At 36.7% G+C, this 21,261-nt stretch overlaps 1 protein-coding gene across 1 annotated transcript in view; it reads right to left on the bottom strand.

Moving 5' to 3' along the window:
- Window positions 1–7,005: 7,005 nt before the first annotated feature.
- Window positions 7,006–21,261, bottom strand: part of LOC117422514 (regulator of G-protein signaling 3-like) — an 81,968-nt gene continuing 67,712 nt past the window's right edge. The window contains exon 19 of the mRNA XM_058987195.1: window positions 7,006–7,191. Coding sequence (XP_058843178.1) covers window positions 7,078–7,191 — 114 coding nt within the window. The 3' untranslated portion in view covers window positions 7,006–7,077. The remainder of the gene's footprint in view (window positions 7,192–21,261) is intronic.

Here is a 21,261-nt window from a genome sequence, read left to right on the forward strand (position 1 = left end):
AACATCTTGTTTCTATTACACTGTATACAGTACAGTACAACACACTGAATCACCTTGTTTCTACTACACTGTATACAGTACTACACACTGAATCATCTTGTTTCCATTACAGTGTATACAGTACTGCACACTGAATCATCTTGTTTCTATTACACTGTATACAGTACTACACACTGAATCATCTTGTTTCTACTACACTGTATACGGTACTACACATTGAATAATCTTGTTTCTATTACACTGTATACAGTATAGTACTACACACTGAATCATCTTGTTTCTATTACACTGTATACAGTACTGTACACTGAATCATCTTGTTTCTATTACACTGTATACAGCACTGCACACTGAATCATCTTGTTTCTACTACACTGTATACAGTACTACACACTGAATCATCTTGTTTCTATTACACTGTATACAGTACAGTACAACACACTGAATCATCTTGTTTCTACTACACTGTATACAGTACTGCACACTGAATCACCTTGTTTCTATTACACTGTATACAGTTCAGTACTACACACTGAATCATCTTGTTTCTATTACACTGTATACAGTACAGTACTACACACTGAATCATCTTTTTTCTATTACACTGTATACAGTACTACACACTGAATCATCTTGTTTCCATTACACTGTATACAGTACTGCACACTGAATCATCTTGTTTCTATTACACTGTATACAGTACTACACACTGAATCATCTTGTTTCTACTACACTGTATACAGTACTACACATTGAATCATCTTGTTTCTATTACACTGTATACAGTATAGTACTACACACTGAATCATTTTGTTTCTATTACACTTTATACAGTACTACACACTGAATCATCTTGTTTCTATTACACTGTATACAGTACAGTACAACACACTGAATCATCTTGTTTCTACTACACTGTATACAGTACTACACACTGAATCATCTTGTTTCTATTACACTGTATACAGTACTGCACACTGAATCATCTTGTTTCTATTACACTGTATACAGTACTGCACACAGAATCATCTTGTTTCTATTACACTGTATACAGTACTGCACATTGAATCATTTTGTTTCTATTACACTGTATACAGTACTACACACTGAATCATTTTGTTTCTATTACACTGTATACAGTACCGTACTACACACTGAATCATCTTGTTTCTATTACACTGTATACAGTATAGTACTACAAACTGAATCATCTTGTTTCTACTACACTGTATACAGTACTGCACACTGAATCACCTTGTTTCTATTACACTGTATACAGCTCAGTACTACACACTGAATCATCTTGTTTCTATTACACTGCATACAGTACAGTACTACACACTGAATCATCTTTTTTCTATTACACTGTATACAGTACTACACACTGAATCATCTTGTTTCCATTACACTGTAAACAGTACTGCACACTGAATCATCTTGTTTCTATTACACTGTATACAGTACTACACACTGAATCATCTTGTTTCTACTACACTGTATACAGTACTACACACTGAATAATATTGTTTCTATTACACTGTATACAATACAGTACTACACACTGAATCATCTTGTTTCTATTACACTGTATACAGAACAGTACTACACACTGAATAATCTTGTTTCTATTACAATGTATACAGTACTACACACTGAATCATCTTGTTTCAATTACACTGTATACAGTACTACACACTGAATCATCTTGTTTCTATTACACTGTATACAGTACTGCACACTGAATCATCTTGTTTCTATTAGACTGTATACAGTACTACAGACTGAATCATCTTGTTTCTACTACACTGTATACAGAACTGCACACTGAATCATCTTGATTCTACTACACTGTATACAGTACTACACACTGAATCATCTTGTTTCTATTACACTGTATACAGTACAGTAGTACACACTGAATCATCTTGTTTCTACTACAGTGTATACAGTACTGCACACTGAATCATCTTGTTTCTATTACACTGTATACAGTACTGCACACTGAATCATATTGTTTCTATTACACTGTATACAGTACTGCACACTGAATCATCTTGTTCCTATTACACTGTATACAGTACAGTACTACACACTGAATCATCTTGTTTCTATTACACTGTATACAGTACAGTACTGCACACTGAATCATCTTGTTTCTACTACACTGTATACAGTACTGCAAACTGAATCACCTTGTTTCTATTACACTGTATACAGTTCAGTACTACACACTGAATCATCTTGTTTCTATTACACTGTATACAGTACAGTACTACACACTGAATCATCTTTTTTCTATTACACTGTATACAGTACTACACACTGAATCATCTTGTTTCCATTACACTGTATACAGTACTGCACACTGAATCATCTTGTTTCTATTACACTGTATACAGTACTACACACTGAATCATCTTGTTTCTACTACACTGTATACAGTACTACACACTGAATAATATTGTTTCTATTACACTGTATACAATACAGTACTACACACTGAATCATCTTCTTTCTATTACACTGTATACAGTACAGTACTACACACTGAATAATCTTGTTTCTATTACAATGTATACAGTACTACACACTGAATCATCTTGTTTCAATTACACTGTATACAGTACTACACACTGAATCATCTTGTTTCTATTACACTGTATACAGTACTGCACACTGAATCATCTTGTTTCTATTAGACTGTATACAGTACTACAGACTGAATCATCTTGTTTCTACTACACTGTATACAGAACTGCACACTGAATCATCTTGATTCTACTACACTGTATACAGTACTACACACTGAATCATCTTGTTTCTATTACACTGTATACAGTACAGTAGTACACACTGAATCATCTTGTTCTACTACAGTGCATACAGTACTACACACTGAATCATCTTGTTTCTATTACACTGTATACAGTACTGCACACTGAATCATCTTGTTTCTATTACACTGTATACAGTACTGCACACTGAATCATCTTGTTCCTATTACACTGTATACAGTATAGTACTACACACTGAATCATCTTGTTTCTATTACACTGTACACAGTACAGCACACTGAATCATCTTGTTTCTATTACACTGTATACAGTACAGTACTACACACTGAATCATCTTGTTTCTACTACACTGTATACAGTACTACACACTGAATCATCTTGTTTCTATTACACTGTATACAGTACAGTACTACAAACTGAATCATCTTGTTTCTACTACACTGTATACAGTACTGCACACTGAATCATCTCGTTTCTATTACACTGTATACAGTACTGCACACTGAATCATCTTGTTTCTATTACACTGTATACAGTACTGCACACTGAATCATCTTGTTTCTATTACACTGTATACAGCACTGCACACTGAATCATCTTGTTTCTATTACACTGTATACAGTACTACACACTGAATCATCTTGTTTCTACTACACTGTATACAGTACTACACACTGAATCATCTTGTTTCCATTACAGTGTATACAGTACTGCACACTGAATCATCTTGTTTCTATTACACTGTATACAGTACTACACACTGAATCATCTTGTTTCTACTACACTGTATACAGTACTACACATTGAATCATCTTGTTTCTATTACACTGTATACAGTATAGTACTACACACTGAATCATTTTGTTTCTATTACACTGTATACAGTACTACACACTGAATCATCTTGTTTCTATTACACTGTATACAGTACAGTACAACACACTGAATCATCTTGTTTCTATTACACTGTATACAGTACAGTACTACACACTGAATCATCTTTTTTCTATTACACTGTATACAGTACTACACACTGAATCATCTTGTTTCCATTACACTGTATACAGTACTGCACACTGAATCATCTCGTTTCTATTACACTGTATACAGTACTGCACACTGAATCATCTTGTTTCTATTACACTGTATACAGTACTGCACACTGAATCATCTTGTTTCTATTACACTGTATACAGCACTGCACACTGAATCATCTTGTTTCTATTACACTGTATACAGTACTACACACTGAATCATCTTGTTTCAATTGCACTGTATACAGTACTGCACACTGAATCATCTTGTTTCTACTACACTGTATACAGTACTACACATTGAATCATCGTGTTTCTATTACACTGTATACAGTATTGTACTACACACTGAATCATTTTGTTTCTATTACACTGTATACAGTACTACACATTGAATCATCTTGTTTCTATTACACTGTATACAGTATAGTACTACACACTGAATCATTTTATTTCTATTACACTGTATACAGTACTACACACTGAATCATCTTGTTTCTATTACACTGTATACAGTACAGTACAACACACTGAATCATCTTGTTTCTACTACACTGTATACAGTACTACACACTGAATCATCTTGTTTCTATTACACTGTATACAGTACTGCACACTGAATCATCTTGTTTCTACTACACTGTATACAGTACTGCACACTGAATCACCTTGTTTCTATTAGACTGTATACAGTACTACACACTGAATCATCTTGTTTCTACTACACTGTATACAGAACTGCACACTGAATCATCTTGTTTCTACTACACTGTATACAGTACTACACACTGAATCATCTTGTTTCCATTACACTGTATACAGTACTGCACACTGAATCATCTTGTTTCTATTACACTGTATACAGTACTACACACTGAATCATCTTGTTTCTACTACACTGTATACAGTACTACACATTGAATCATCTTGTTTCTATTACACTGTATACAGTATAGTACTACACACTGAATCATTTTGTTTCTATTACACTTTATACAGTACTACACACTGAATCATCTCATTTCTATTACACTGTATACAGTACAGTACAACACACTGAATCATCTTGTTTCTACTACACTGTATACAGTACTACACACTGAATCATCTTGTTTCTATTACACTGTATACAGTACTGCACACTGAATCATCTTGTTTCTATTACACTGTATACAGTACTGCACACAGAATCATCTTGTTTCTATTACACTGTATACAGTACTGCACACTGAATCATTTTGTTTCTATTACACTGTATACAGTACTACACACTGAATCATCTTGTTTCTATTACACTGTATACAGTACCGTACTACACACTGAATCATCTTGTTTCTATTACACTGTATACAGTACAGTACTACAAACTGAATCATCTTGTTTCTACTACACTGTATACAGTACTACACACTGAATCATCTTGTTTCTATTACACTGTATACAGTACAGTACTACAAACTGAAACATCTTTTTTCTACTACACTGTATACAGTACTACACACTGAATCATCTTGTTTCTATTACACTGTATACAGTACTACACACTGAATCATCTTGTTTCTATTACACTGTATACAGTACTGCACACTGAATCATCTTGTTTCTATTAGACTGTATACAGTACTGCACACTGAATCATCTTGTTTCTATTACACTGTATACAGTACTACACACTGAATCATCTTGTTTCTATTACACTGTATACAGTACAGTACTGCACACTGAATCATCTTGTTTCTATTACACTGTATACAGTACTGCACACTGAATCATCTTGTTTCTATTACACTGTATACAGTACTACACACTGAATCATCTTGTTTCTATTAACCTGTATACAGTACTACACACTGAATCATCTTGTTTCTATTACACTGTATACAGTACTGCACACTGAATCATCTCGTTTCTATTACACTGTATACAGTACTGCACACTGAATCATCTTGTTTCTATTACACTGTATACAGTACTGCACACTGAATCATCTTGTTTCTATTACACTGTATACAGCACTGCACACTGAATCATCTTGTTTCTATTACACTGTATACAGTACTACACACTGAATCATCTTGTTTCTATTGCACTGTATACAGTACTACACACTGAATCATCTTGTTTCTATTAACCTGTATACAGTACAGTACTACAAACTGAATCATCCTGTTTCTATTACACTGTATACAGTACTACACACTGAATCATCCTGTTTCTATTACACTGTATACAGTACTACACACTGAATCATCTTGTTTCTATTACACTGTATACAGTACTACACACTGAATCATCTTGTTTCTACTACACTGTATACAGAACTGCACACTGTATCATCTTGTTTCTACTACACTGTATACAGTACTACACACTGAATCATCTTGTTTCTACTACACTGTATACAGAACTGCACACTGAATCATCTTGTTTCTATTACACTGTATACAGTACTGCACACTGAATCATCTTGTTTCTATTACACTGTATACAGTACTGCACACTGAATCATCTTGTTCCTATTACATTGTATACAGTACAGTACTACACACTGAATCATCTTGTTTCTATTACACTGTATACAGTACAGTACTACACACTGAATCATCTTGTTTCTACTACACTGTATACAGTACTACACACTGAATTATCTTATTTCTATTACACTGTATACAGTACAGTACTACAAACTGAATCATCTTGTTTCTACTACACTGTATACAGTACTACACACTGAATCATCTTGTTTCTATTACACTGTATACAGTACTACACACTGAATTATCTTATTTCTATTACACTGTATACAGTACTGCACACTGAATCATCTTGTTTCTACTACACTGTATACAGTACTACACACTGAATCATCTTGTTTCTATTAACCTGTATACAGTACAGTACTGCACACTGAATCATCTCGTTTCTATTACACTGTATACAGTACTACACACTGAATCATCTTGTTTCTACTACACTGTATACAGTACTTGTGGCAAAGTGGTAATGACGTGCAGGTGAGTGCAGTGCAGAATAATTACACAGACAGACGTTGGTACAGGTGCAAGGGTGTTTATTTAATTTAATAAATGTCCAGAGCCTCAAGGCAAACCCTGTAAATAATAATAGTGCTGGAAGTGATACAGCGGCGTGTATCACTTCTAATTTATAATCCCGCGGGTTTGACCCGCAACCCCAAAGTCCCGTTCCGACACCCACACTAAACACGAACACAAAAGACAGTGCGTGATTCAAGTGCTAAAAGGTGCAAACACAAAGACAGTTCCGGTAGTGAAAGGTGAGTGGTGAAGTCCGGGTTTTTCGCTGGCCTGCGGCTGCAGCTCCGGATCGTGCTCAGTAATCTTCTGTGACAAATAACACACAAGACACACAGTGTTAATACACAGACACAGAACACTCACGGTTTATTCACGGTACGGGCTCCTTCTCGGTTAGTTAACTTAACCATATGCAAAGGAACAGATCACTCAAGCCATGCCCCCTATTTATACCTTCGCCCATGACCCCGAGGTTAACGAGCGCATCCGCTCCTCCAGTCCTCGGATGCCACGCCGCTTACCGTCTGGGTCACTGAGCTCGGGTGCCATGGCTCCGCCCCCTTCCGAACTGACCGACTTCCATCTACCCTACGGAATAAATTGTCGTGCCATTTCATTAAGGGTACTCTGTTCCTCGTATACCGTGCTCTCACAGGTCGAGAGGGAGATCTAACACTAAGACTCATTCGATCTTTGTCACAGTACTACACACTGAATCATCTTGTTTCTATTACACTGTATACAGTACTGCACACTGAATCATCTTGTTTCTATTACACTGTATACAGTACTACACACTGAATCATCTTGTTTCTATTAACCTGTATACAGTACTACACACTGAATCATCTCGTTTCTATTACACTGTATACAGTACTGCACACTGAATCATCTTGTTTCTATTACACTGTATACAGTACTGCACACTGAATCATCTTGTTTCTATTACACTGTATACAGTACTGCACACTGAATCATCTTGTTTCTATTACACTGTATACATTACTGCACACTGAATCATCTTGTTTCTATTACACTGTATACAGTACTACACACTGAATCATCTTGTTTCTATTGCACTGTATACAGTACTACACACTGAATCATCTTGTTTCTATTAACCTGTATACAGTACAGTACTACAAACTGAATCATCCTGTTTCTATTACACTGTATACAGTACTACACACTGAATCATCTTGTTTCTATTACACTGTATACAGTACTACACACTGAATCATCTTGTTTCTATTAAACTGTATACAGTACTACACACTGAATGATCTTGTTTCTACTACACTGTATACAGTACTACACACTGAATCATCTTGTTTCTATTACACTGTATACAGTACAGTACTACACACTGAATCATCTTGTTTCTACTACACTGTATACAGTACTACACACTGAATCATCTTGTTTCTATTACACTGTATACAGTACAGTACTACAAACTGAATCATCTTGTTTCTACTACACTGTATACAGTACTACACACTGAATCATCTTGTTTCTATTACACTGTATACAGTACTACACACTGAATCATCTTGTTTCTATTACTGTATACAGTACTGCACACTGAATCATCTTGTTTCTACTACACTGTATACAGTACTACACACTGAATCATCTTGTTTCTATTAACCTGTATACAGTACAGTACTGCACACTGAATCATCTTGTTTCTATTACACTGTATACAGTACTGCACACTGAATCATCTCGTTTCTATTACACTGTATACAGTACTGCACACTGAATCATCTTGTTTCTATTACACTGTATACAGTACTGCACACTCAATCATCTTGTTTCTATTACACTGTATACAGTACTACACACTGAATCATCTTGTTTCTATTACACTGTATACAGTACTGCACACTGAATCATCTTGTTTCTATTACACTGTATACAGGACTGCACACTGAATCATCTTGTTTTTATTACACTGTATACAGTACTGCACACTGAATCATCTTGTTTCTATTACACTGTATACAGTACTACACACTGAATCATCTTGTTTCTATTAACCTGTATACAGTACAGTACTACAAACTGAATCATCCTGTTTCTATTACACTGTATACAGTACTACACACTGAATCATCTTGTTTCTATTACACTGTATACAGTACTACACACTGAATCATCTTGTTTCTATTACACTGTATACAGTACAGCGCTACACACTGAATCATCAGTAGCAGTGATAGCCTTGTGGGGAGCTATACATCTAATTTTAAGTGAGTTTAACTTCAACAAGCTTCACAAAGGCAGGCGACTGAACACAAGAGGTCTCAAAGGGACACGAGAAAGGTTCAACACCTTCAGGGGCAGACTGGACTGAACACAGAGGTCTCAAAGGGACACGAGAAAGGTTCAGCACCTTCAGGGGCAGACTGGACTGAACACAGAGGTCTCAAAGGGACACGAGAAAGATTCAACAATGACACCTTCAGGGGAAGTGCTTATTGGTAACTATAAATCATCACTTTCTTAAGCTACAGTACAAAAGGATTATTCATGTCTACTTGCATTCGCTGTACACTGGTGTCACACTTCCAGCACTTCTATACACAAATACCTGCATGCATATTATTACACTGGCATGATACTCAGGAAGCAGAGTCTGTTTGTGACAAGGGAACCGGTCCAGTTGAGTAGAGAGCACTGCAGTCAGCTTGTTTTTTTTTTTATTATTATTTATTTATTTATTTATTTATTTATTTATTTTTATTTTTATAAATTTAATCGTTGCCAATTATTTTTTTTATTATTTTCCCCCAATTTGGAATGGCCAATTATTTTATTACGGTCGGCTCACCGCTGTCCTCCGAAGCGTGTGCCGTCAAGACGACCGCTTTTTTCACACTGCAGACTCACCATGCAGCCACCCAAGAGCTACAGCATCGGAGGACAACTCAGCTCTCGGGCAGCTTACAGGCAAGCCCGCAGGCGCCCGGCCAGACTACAGGGGTCGCTGGTGCGCGGTGAGCCGAGGACACCCTGACCGACCTAACCCTCCCTCCTCCCGGGCGACGCTCGGCCAATTGTGCGTGGCCCCTTGGAAGCTCCCGTCCTCGATCGGCAAAGGAATAGCCTGGATTCGAACTCGCGACTTGCAGACTACAGAGCGCATTCTGCACTCACGTGGAGCGCCTTTACTGGATGCGCCACTCGGGAGCCCCTAGCAGTCAGCTTGTTTAAACAGATTTACAATATATAATGTACTGAGAATTGGATCTGGCTTATATATGCTGTAATATTTCTGCATATGCACAAAGGCACAAACATACCTACAGGCAACTACTGTAAACTACAGTAAAATGAGACCAGGGTTTCTGGCTCTCCACACAGATGGTGCAGTGAAAGACATCTTCTCAAAGCAGGGTGACCTATATGCCTAGGACTTATTTATACTGCAGCAGAAAGGGAGCAACACAGAGCTGCTGGCACCAATACAACCGCTTCACAGAATGTGGAAGATAATGTTTGCTGCTAAGTGGTCTCTTTACATTGATGCTGAACTATTTATAAGCAAGGCAGTACATTTCTGAGAAAAGCTGTTCATTGAGACTAACTGGTGTAACGAGTTGCACACAGTATATTTTTACTTCACAGCAATATATTTATACACACATATATACACACATACACTAAGTGCTGCTGGTGTATTTGCCATGCTCTGTGCAAGAACATGCCTTTGATTTGCTGTGCTCTCTGCGTTACCCTGGCAATGCATTCTGGCATACAGTAATAACCTTGTCCAGTTAACATTGAAAGTCTTCAGTCCAAACCTCACATGGTATTCCATGAAGGGGAGTTACAGCCCATCACTGCCAGCCAGTCTCTTATTAGCAAAAGGAAATAATTCAATTCACCAGGACTGAGACTGTAGCAATAGGTAAAACATTGAAGATACTGTTCGAGACTTGCAAGATGCATCCTACTCCAGACTGCGGCATCTCACTAGACATTACAACACATTATTACTTCATTGCCAGTTCACTGAGCAGAGTACAGCGGTTCTGTCTCAATGTCACCGGCTGCTACACCACTTCCCCACATGACTGCTGACAGGATCCGGGTCACAAGACACTTCGCATCTTATTAATGAACATACACTGCAGCGCACACACAAGGGCTTTCAGTTTCAGTTCACAACTCAAATCTGAGAGAGACGTCGAGTTCACTGAAAAATGCACAAGCTTATGATCAGCTTTCACAAGTGCAAACTATCACTGCCAGGAGGAACATCTTAAGGGTTTGAGTTCTCCCACTACACTCGTCTGAGGGGTAGTCCAGGTTATTCTGGAAGTGACTGATGCTATGAAGCATGTAGTTTGGTTGCAGTACACCCTGACTAATGATTAGTGTGTTAGTAACAAACACCCCCTGCCACGGCAGGGAATACAACATTACATCCGAATCATGAAAAAGAAGACTTACGCACACTGTACTCTACATCATCAAGTAACAGCACCATCCTACAATGGTAGTTTGTATTGGCAGTCAAAACCATTGGAAAATACCAAAAAAACATTGGAAAATACCCCCAAAAAAACTTAGGAAAAGCAACTGGGAAAAAATTCAGTCAAGTTAATGAAGAACACATTAAATATCTATTTCACTGGGAGTTTAAACTCTCTAATATAATTCTGCTCCATACCCATGGTTTAAAGAAAGTCTGGCTGCATGTTCCTATGTAAATCCTGCATCAGTCCTACCTGTCACGAGACAACATTTTTAAACACAATAACAATTAACAAATGGTACTAGTGTTTCCCAGTCCATGATCAAATGGAGCACTAATCGCAAAGTGTAAAATTACCAATGTTTAATCCCTGAGGTGTGCTATTTTTACTATAGCACAGTGTAAATTACCAATGTTTAATCCCTGAGGTGTGCTATTTTTACTATAGCACAGTGTAAATTACCAATGTTTAATCCCTGAGGAGTGCTATTCTTACTATAGCACAGTGTAAATTACCAATGTTTAATCCCTGAGGAGTGCTATTTTTACTATAGCACAGTGTAAATTACCAATGTTTAATCCCTGAGGTGTGCTATTTTTACTATAGCAGTGTAAATTACCAATGTCTAATCCCTGAGGAGTGCTATTCTTACTATAGCACAGTGTAAATTACCAATGTTTAATCCCTGAGGTGTGCTATTTTTACTATAGCAGTGTAAATTACCAATGTTTAATCCCTGAGGTGTGCAATTCTTATTATAGCACAGTGTAAATTACCAATGTTTAATCCCTGAGGTGTGCTATTCTTACTATAGCAGTGTAAATTACCAATGTTTAATCCCTGAGGTGTGCTATTTTTACTATAGCACAGTGTAAATTACCAATGTTTAATCCCTGAGGAGTGCTATTCTTACTTTAGCACAGTGTAAATTACCAATGTTTAATCCCTGAGATGTGCTATTTTTACTATAGCACAGTGTAAATTACCAATGTTTAATCCCTGAGGTGTGCTATTTTTACTACAGCACAGTGTAAATTACCAATGTTTAATCCCTGAGATGTGCTATTTTTACTATAGCACAGTGTAAATTACCAATGTTTAATCCCTGAGGTGTGCTATTTTTACTATAGCACAGTGTAAATTACCAATGTTTAATCCCTGAGGTGTGCTATTCTTATTATAGCACAGTGTAAATTACCAATGTTTAATCCCTGAGGTGTGCTATTTTTACTATAGCACAGTGTACTGTGCTTGCCCCTGCTTGATGAAGCCTGACTATGAGACATCATTAAAAGGTAAAACTACACAAACTAATGTTATAAAAAACCCTTTTAAAATGAGAGCTTTCGCAAAGGCAATTCATCGTCTCAAACCAGTTCCCATTACAAGCACTGCAGATAAAAGGACATTTTTCATGTCCACCACAGAGTAAAACTGCTGCAGGCATTTTTAATTTTCACTACAAATTGATTCTTCCTTTTAAATAAAACTCTTTTACAAGGAGCAGGAATATGCCTGGGGAAAACTATGCGGTACTAATAAGAGTAGAAAAATAAAATACAGAAATAAATACAATACATAAAAACTATTCTTCTTTAAGCCTTTGAGGTTAGCTGCAGAATATATATATATATATATATATTTTTTTTTTTTTTTTTTTTTTTGAGCCTGCTGTTGATAAGAAGTCTTCACTATTTAATGAGATCATGAGATTTTAAAAGCATGACCAGTGTTACCAAACAGCAGTCTGCTGCAGTCTAAAGTAATGTATTAGACCTAACAGATTAGGTGTGAAAATTCAATAAACCAAAAGCATTACTCATGCCAGTTCATACTTGCAGGAAATGCGGGTTACACTGTGCAGGATTTTATGAAGAAAACACAATAGTTCCCAAATGCCAGTGGTGGATGCTTCCCTGGCCTAGCTATTTGCATTGGTGTTTGTTTTCTCCCAGATATCAGGCGTTTCAAGACAATTAAGGTTGCATAATTATTTTACCCATTAATTGAAGTCATCAGTGCAGGAAGAGGTCAGCTCAGGTTACCAAAGTTTATAATGGAAGTTTCTCAAGTGTTAGGAGCCCCTGTGAAAATCTCATCTTGAGAACTGAACTCCTCATCAGGGTGAAAGGTTGCCAGAATTGTCAGCTAATGCAAAGCTGGCATGAGCTTCAACGCGGTTCACAGCTCTGCAGTGACATCATCAGCGTGAAGCCACCATGGGTCTCTGTATTCAACCAGCAAGGCAAATACGAGATACAATTGAGTTGATTTTAATAAAGACAGCCTCAGAACACAATAGATGTTTTCTCCTTATCATAGTACAGTAGTCTCCACATATAGGAACACTTCGCCTAAGGGAACACCCTCTCTTTAGTACTAAGAGAAGCACTCCCATAAAACAGGGACGTCACAATTGCATCCCTGCAGAGACAGCTGAAGTTTGTAACAGCAGTTAGCTACATTTGAGCAAATGTGTATGCAACTTCATCTTATCAATGTATAGCGCAAATGCAACTTACAAATTACACTCAAGGTGCGATCTTCCTGACAATGTGGGTTTTTCGACTTTGATGGTTTCTTTATTTATATATATATATATATATATATATATATATATATATATATATAATGTAATGTTGTTGAAGCTGACAGTAATGTTGTTGAAGCGGACACCCTGGGATCCTTCAAGAAGTTGCTTGATGAGATTCTGGGCGTCTAAATCCAATTGTAACCTTATGGAGGGTTTAAGATGTATGTGTGCTCAAATACAGCACACCTTCGCTATAACGTCCTTCATTATAACGAACCTGGCCCCTGGACCCCAAATAATAAATAAGAAAAAAAGAAAACAGAATATAGACACACTGTCAACATCCCGGTCTATGCACATGGGATGCCACCTCTGCAGTGAAGTCAACTCTTCTGTCTTAATAAAAAGCACTCTCTGTGTAACTATGCCTCCGAAACTAAAATCAGTTTATGTTGCAACAAAGCTGGAATATATTGATTGTTTGAAAGAAGCAGTAACGCAGGCATCTCTCTGTTGTGAATGCAGGTTGTCAAAAAGCACTCTGTTTTTTGGCTTGTTCAGCAACCATGCGGCAAAGTAAAATCGATTAAAGCAAAAACTTTTCACGTCTGGTTGATTTGGAATAAAAGCTCAGTGTGGGATTCTTGCATGTTGGATTAAGATTTGATGCACTTTGAAACGATTCGTGTCGGACTGATTTTGAATAAACGTTCAGCTTCAATTCTGGATTTTTGTGCTTTTTGTACGGAATAGGATAAAGCAAAGTCAGAATACTGCTTACATGAGACAAACAGGTACATGTAATTGTACTTGTATTTACAATCTCATTAACTTACTCCAACAGTGTATCGTTCATTTTGATTGTCCTTTTGCTATAACAAATAAAAGGCTTGGACCCCAATATATATATATATATATATATATATATATATATATATATATATATATATATATATATATATATATTTCTATAGCACACTTGCACGTCTAGAAACATCAACACAACAGCCACTGTTGGAAATCGGGACTCTAAAAGCCTGTCTAAGAAAAAGCGTAATTCTAGAAGTCTGACAAAAATGTAGTCACCTTTGAAAATGTACCCCTAAATGCTCCTCTCAGTGACATAAAAAAAAACTTTCAGGAAGTGTGTGTTTCAAGCCTGCAATGCAAAGTACGGTGGCCCTGTAAGTCACCCAAACGAAGTGTGTTTTTTTATTGCGTTTACACAACGCGGTCCTGGAAGCTCATTTCAGTACGATCATGTTAACACGATCCCGGTCCTTAAAGCGTTAAATCTTCCCAGAACCGCCGTCATATCATTGAATAGTTTTGTATTTTGATTTCCACAAGTGCACCTCATCACTACAAAATGGCATGTAAACAAACAGCAAAATGCACTGCTGTTTCTCTTGCTACATAAAGTTGGAAATTGTTCAAGCTCTTGAAAAAAACCTGAATCAGACACAAGTCGCCGAGCAATTTGGTGTTTCCCATTCTGGTGAGCTGCTTCACCATTCTGTTAAATAATGTGCATATCCTGTATATTGCTGCTGCATTTTGTAACGTGTGTAGGGGTGCTGTGTTGATTTAGTTTGACAGTTAGTTTATTAACGTTGCCATTATGATAGCTCGAAACACACCCGCTTTAAGCTTTTTGACCGTGTTGTTTTGCTTTAGTTTTATTAACGTTAGTTTGTCTGTTACTTTATTATTATAGTTTATTAACACACACTTGCCTATTGCTTTGCTTTTACTTATTCAGTTCATTTCATATGTTGATGCATGTGTGTCATGACATGTAATACATATGTATTTATTTATTGATTGATTCATAGTGTGTCTGGTGGCTCGTGTCTTAGAGAACACTTCAGCTATAAGAACACTTGGCTTGCTTCCTGACGGGTGTTCTCTTAGCTGGAGACGACTGTATATTTAAACCTTCAGGAAAGAGGTGTAGCAAAACGAGCACATGTCCTGTAAAATTGATCCTACACATGCACCTAGAACCAGCGTATATATTGGTTTAACTGCACTTATTGGGGTCACTTTACCATTGTCTTTATGTGGGTAGTAGAAATGATGTTTACATTCAGCAGCCAAGCAAAATAGCTGTTCTTTTAAATCTCTTTCGAATGCCACGGCCCTAAAGCCACATGCCAGCCTAAGAACATTGCTCTGAATATGAATCTGGGGCAATAACTGGAACCAGAAGCAGGGGCCGAAAAACAGCAAACCAGTTAGAAAATGAAGATTTACCTGTGAGAGAGGCCGAACGAAGTGGCAGCAAGTGGCATACAGAGTGAGGGGAGGAGTAATAAATCTTAATTCTTACTTACGCAACATGACTCATCAAGATTTTAAAGTAATCTTTTAATGTTAAAGGATTGAATAATCCGATAAAAAGAAGTAAAATTGTAAAAAAAATGAAAACAGAAAAGGCACACATAGCGTGTGTTTGTTCTGAAATAGAACATGCAAAACTAAAACGAATGGGATTTCAAAATGTTTTTTACTCCTATTATAAAACCTGGCCAGACGAGGGGTCGCTATCTTAATATCTAACATGGTTCATTTTGAATGTTTATCTGAAATGAAAGATAACGAGGGAAAATACATTTTGGTGAAGGGAAGAATTTAGGATACTCAAATAACCTTGTTCAATATAATTGCAGTGTGGAGTAGCAGCAGTGTGGAGTAGTGGGTAGGGCTCTGGACTCTTGACCGGAGGGTTGTGGGTTCAATCCCCAGTGGGGGACACTGCTGTTGTACCCTTGAGCAAGGTACTTTACCTAGATTGCTCCAGTAAAAACCCAACTGTATAAATGGGTAACTGTATGTAAAAATAATGTGATATCTGTATAATGTGAAATAATGTATAATGTGATATCTTGTAACAATTGTAAGTCGCCCTGGACAAGGGCGTCTGCTAAGAAGTAAATAATAATAATAATAATAATAATAATATATATATGCCCCTCCAAGTAGTGACTAATTTATTTTTAAAAAGATGTTTGATATGATGGCTCTGGAAACGCAAGGCGTCCTGATATGTGGGGGTGACCTAAACTTACATTTGAATAAAAAACTAGATACTTCAAATAATTCTTTGAAACAAAATCACAAGTCTGAACCCTAATACACTGCAACAGATGAAAAATTAAAAATGAGAAATATATTAAGAGCAGAAGTAGAAAAAAAAGATAACATTTCCGAAACAAAAATATTATGAATCAGGCTCCAAAATCGATAAAATTACTAGCAAGATTACGAAAACAACAAGCAGATGGTACTACTTATAAAATAAAAGACCCCCAAACACATTGCAAACTAGAAGAAATTCAAATAGCATTTGAGGAGTACTATAAAAAATGATATGCGCAGTCCCATAATGACCAAAATACAAAGTTATTTTTAAGCTCTTTAAATGGACCTACCCTTAGTGTGGAGCAGAGCAACAATTTAAATACAGCAATTACCATTGAATTAAATAAAGCTTAACTCAAATACACCACCTGGACTGACGATTTTACCTCAGAGTGGGATAAAACCATCAAAGAAAAATGGGCTCCACTTTTGCTTTCTACTTGCAACTGGATACTAGAGGAAGGAGTACTTCCTCCCTCATGGAGGGGAAGGATAAAACCGCATGTGGTTCTTATCGGCCAGTCTCCATCCTTAACATAGATCACAAAATATATACTTCAATTATAGCAAAGAGAATAAAGAATAGAGATATTACCCCAATCATTTATACTAAACAGGATTTATACTAAATAGACAAACTCAAGCTAGTATTAGACGTTCCTTGCATGTGAGAAGCCATATTCAAACTGAAAAAAGGAGGGTGGTCTTGATTATCCTGGATGCCGAAAAGGCTTTTGACTGTAAGCTGGCATTTTTTATACCAGGTTCTAGATCAATTTGGCTTTGAAGATACAATTACAGAAGGTGTGAAAACATTGTATACAGAGCCGAAGGCAAGACTTCAGATTAATGGCCACCTCTCAGACTCTTCTTTTAAAAAGAGGTACAAGACAGAGGTGCCCCTTATCCCTTGGGTTTGCTCAATGACAGAACTCAAAAACAAAAGGAATACAAACTAGAGGAGAACACCACAAAATTGCACTGTATGCTACACCTAGAAGAGCCTACTGTCTCTTTTCTTGAACTAATGAGATTTCTGGAGGAATTTGGAGGGGTGTCAGGTTATAAATTAAATGTACAGAAAACTCAAATCTTGATATACAATTACAGTCCACCTGATCAATTGAAGGATACACATAAATTGAAGTGGCATTCGACCTGTATTAAATACTTAGGGGTTTATTTACCAAAAGAATTATCAGGACTGTATAAAATACATTAGGACCCTTTAACTTTTAAAATGAAAGAAGCCATAGCAAGGTGGAATGTGTTACCCCTGGATTTAAGCTCCAGAATAGTGTCTGTTAAGATGAATATTCTACCAAAACTACTATACCTATTCCAGACTTTACCAGTAGAAATACCGATAAAACAAGTTAATGATTGGGACTGGGTTGTCTCAAGATTCATATGGAATGGGGACAAAGCCAAGAATCAGATTTAAAACAGTACAATTAACAAAGGAAGCAGGTGGCATGGCTTTACCTTGTTAAAAAGAGTACTATTATGCGTCCCAACGGAGTCCATGGATATGCTGGTGCAATCCAGGTTATAAGAGGCAAGATGGAAAGATCTTGAATGTTCAATAAGAAGAAGATCCCCATTACAAGCAGTTACAGCAGATAAAATGCTAGCAAAAGAGTTATTTGACACTGAGAATCATTAGGTTTCCCTAGCAGTGAGACTGTGGTATAAGACTAAAAATAACTACCGGTTAGAAAATGAGATTGTAGTATTAAAATGGTGTGCTTCTGACTCGGGGCAGCAGTGTGGAGTAGTGGTTAGGGCTCTGGACTCTTGACTGGAGGGTTGTGGGTTCAATCCCCAGTAGGGGACACTGCTGTTGTACCCTTGAGCAAGGTACTTTACCTAGATTGCTCCAGTAAACACCCAACTGTATAAATGGGTAATTGTATGTAATGTGAAATAATGTATAATGTGATATCTTGTAACAATTGTAAGTCGCCCTGGATAAGGGCGTCTGCTAAGAAATAAATAATAATAATAATAATAATAATATATTAGACCAGAGATTTAAAACCTGGACTGGAAAGGGTCTATCTGCTTTCTGCATGCCGATGCATAGGGAAGAAATGGACAGCTTTGAAACTGTAAAAGAAAGATATAATTTAGAAAGTCTGGATTTTTACAGATACCTTCAGATGCGCCAGTGCTTTTGTAAACTTGTAAGACCGGACAGGATGAAATGAATTGCTAATGAAATAATTCAAATGATCGTTTCTGCACTTAAAGGAAAAGAATCTAGAAAAATAGTATCCAAATTATATAACAGAATTTTATCATCTAAATCAGACTCAACAAAATGTATAAAAGATAAATAGGGAAAATAAATCAATCTTGTAATATCTCCGGAGGAACAATGTGGGGGAGATGCTTTAAAAGAAATACTTCACATTGAATTCCCCACAGAATTGTCAGTAATATACTTGGGAAAGCTCACTTTCGAATCAACAGAAAAGAAAGACATATATATGATAGGACTACTTTTAGCAGCAAGTAAGAAAGCCATAACAAGGAAATGGTTCTTACAGGAAACTCCAGTACTTGATTGGATTGCTATTGTAAACAACATTTAAACTACGGAAAAAAAACGTACAGAATTTTGGGATGGTGGTGTTTAGAACAGCTTGGTACCTTGAAAGACAGCCATAAACATGCATGATTTGGTTGTGGTTTATTAACACCCCCTGTACTGTATGTAACTATTTCCAAGTAGGCAGTCAGTTTGTAAATAGCTCTTACAGAATTATAAAAAGAAAAGCAGAAGCAAGGAAGGGTGGATGATAAAAGCTACAGAAAGAAAATTGTAAAAGTGTGATAGGGTATCTGTGTCAACACCTTTTCTGTTTAAATAAAGTTATATAACAAAGAAAGTGTAATAGTACCATGTAACATTACCATGGGAACTTGTATAAGGGCGGCCAGGTTGTATTAGTGGTTTAAAATGCTTATGTTTATTATAAATATACATTATTATTGGGTGCTGTAATACAGACATGAACGTACAGAACAAAGTTTTCATGTGTTTAACCCAAAAATAAAAAGAAAGTATTTAAACTGTTCATGGCAAATGAGACATTTTGACTGCGATGCCTTTAAGGGTTCACTAAAATGTAACAACAACATAATTTAAAACAAGATAGACTTAAATACAGTGGTTAAAGAAAAGAGCTTGATACCAGGAGGTGCCCGGCCCTGATCCCCACCCAGCCACTGACTCACTGTGTGTGACCCTGAGCGAGGCACTTAACCTCCTTGTGCTCCATCCTTCAGAAGAGACATAAAACTGACTCACTGTGTGTGACCCTGAGCGAGGCACTTAACCTCCTTGTGCTCCGTCCTTCAGAAGAGACATAAAACTGATTCACTGTGTGTGACCCTGAGCGAGGCACTTAACCTCCTTGTGCTCCGTCCTTCAGAAGAGATGTAAGTTACTGCATCAGTAGTTGATGCATAGTTCACACCCAAGTCTATGTCACCTTGGATAAAAGTGTCTGTTAAATGACTAATTAATTAATAATTAATAATAATAATAATAATAATAATAATAATAATAATAATAATCTTCAGCGTGACGCCTGCTGGTGAAACATACTGTAAATATCAGCAATAGTCAAGGCTTTCAAAACATTTACTCCTCTCAAAAGCTTACTGTAGTTTCTTTATAGTTTTGCTCTCCCTCCTTTTTGTTTTCCAGACTATTTTAACTGGAAAGTCAAACCTTTCCTCACAGTTGTGGAGCACACAGTACCTCTGATAGGTCTGTCAAGGTAAAGACACCATTACATTATGGTTGAGATTTGCTTAATCCCATTCAGTGTTCGTTGCTTTGCTGAATAGACACATTCTTATTTCCATTTTCAGCAGCTAAGTAGTAACTACTGTACCGTTACAGTAAAAGCGAGACTGCAACAATGACTATCAAAAAAGGGAACCAATTATTTCTACATCTACACAGAAGACATTTCTATCTGACTGGCTCTTACACCACAGAGCAAATCATACTATAAATCTTACTATCCAAACTGTCAGTGTTTTAATAAACTGAATACATGTTTCAATGGTTTGATCTGAAAGTGCCAGTGAAATAATACATTATATATTAGTTATTTGTTTTCTGCTTGTTCTTCAGAAAAGGTCCTACACAAACCAAGTTACCAAACACTTGAGCTACTGCAGCACCCTTCCTTC

Source organism: Acipenser ruthenus, chromosome 15, assembly GCF_902713425.1.
Source record: "Acipenser ruthenus chromosome 15, fAciRut3.2 maternal haplotype, whole genome shotgun sequence".
Classification (NCBI taxonomy): Eukaryota; Metazoa; Chordata; class Actinopteri; order Acipenseriformes; family Acipenseridae; genus Acipenser; species Acipenser ruthenus.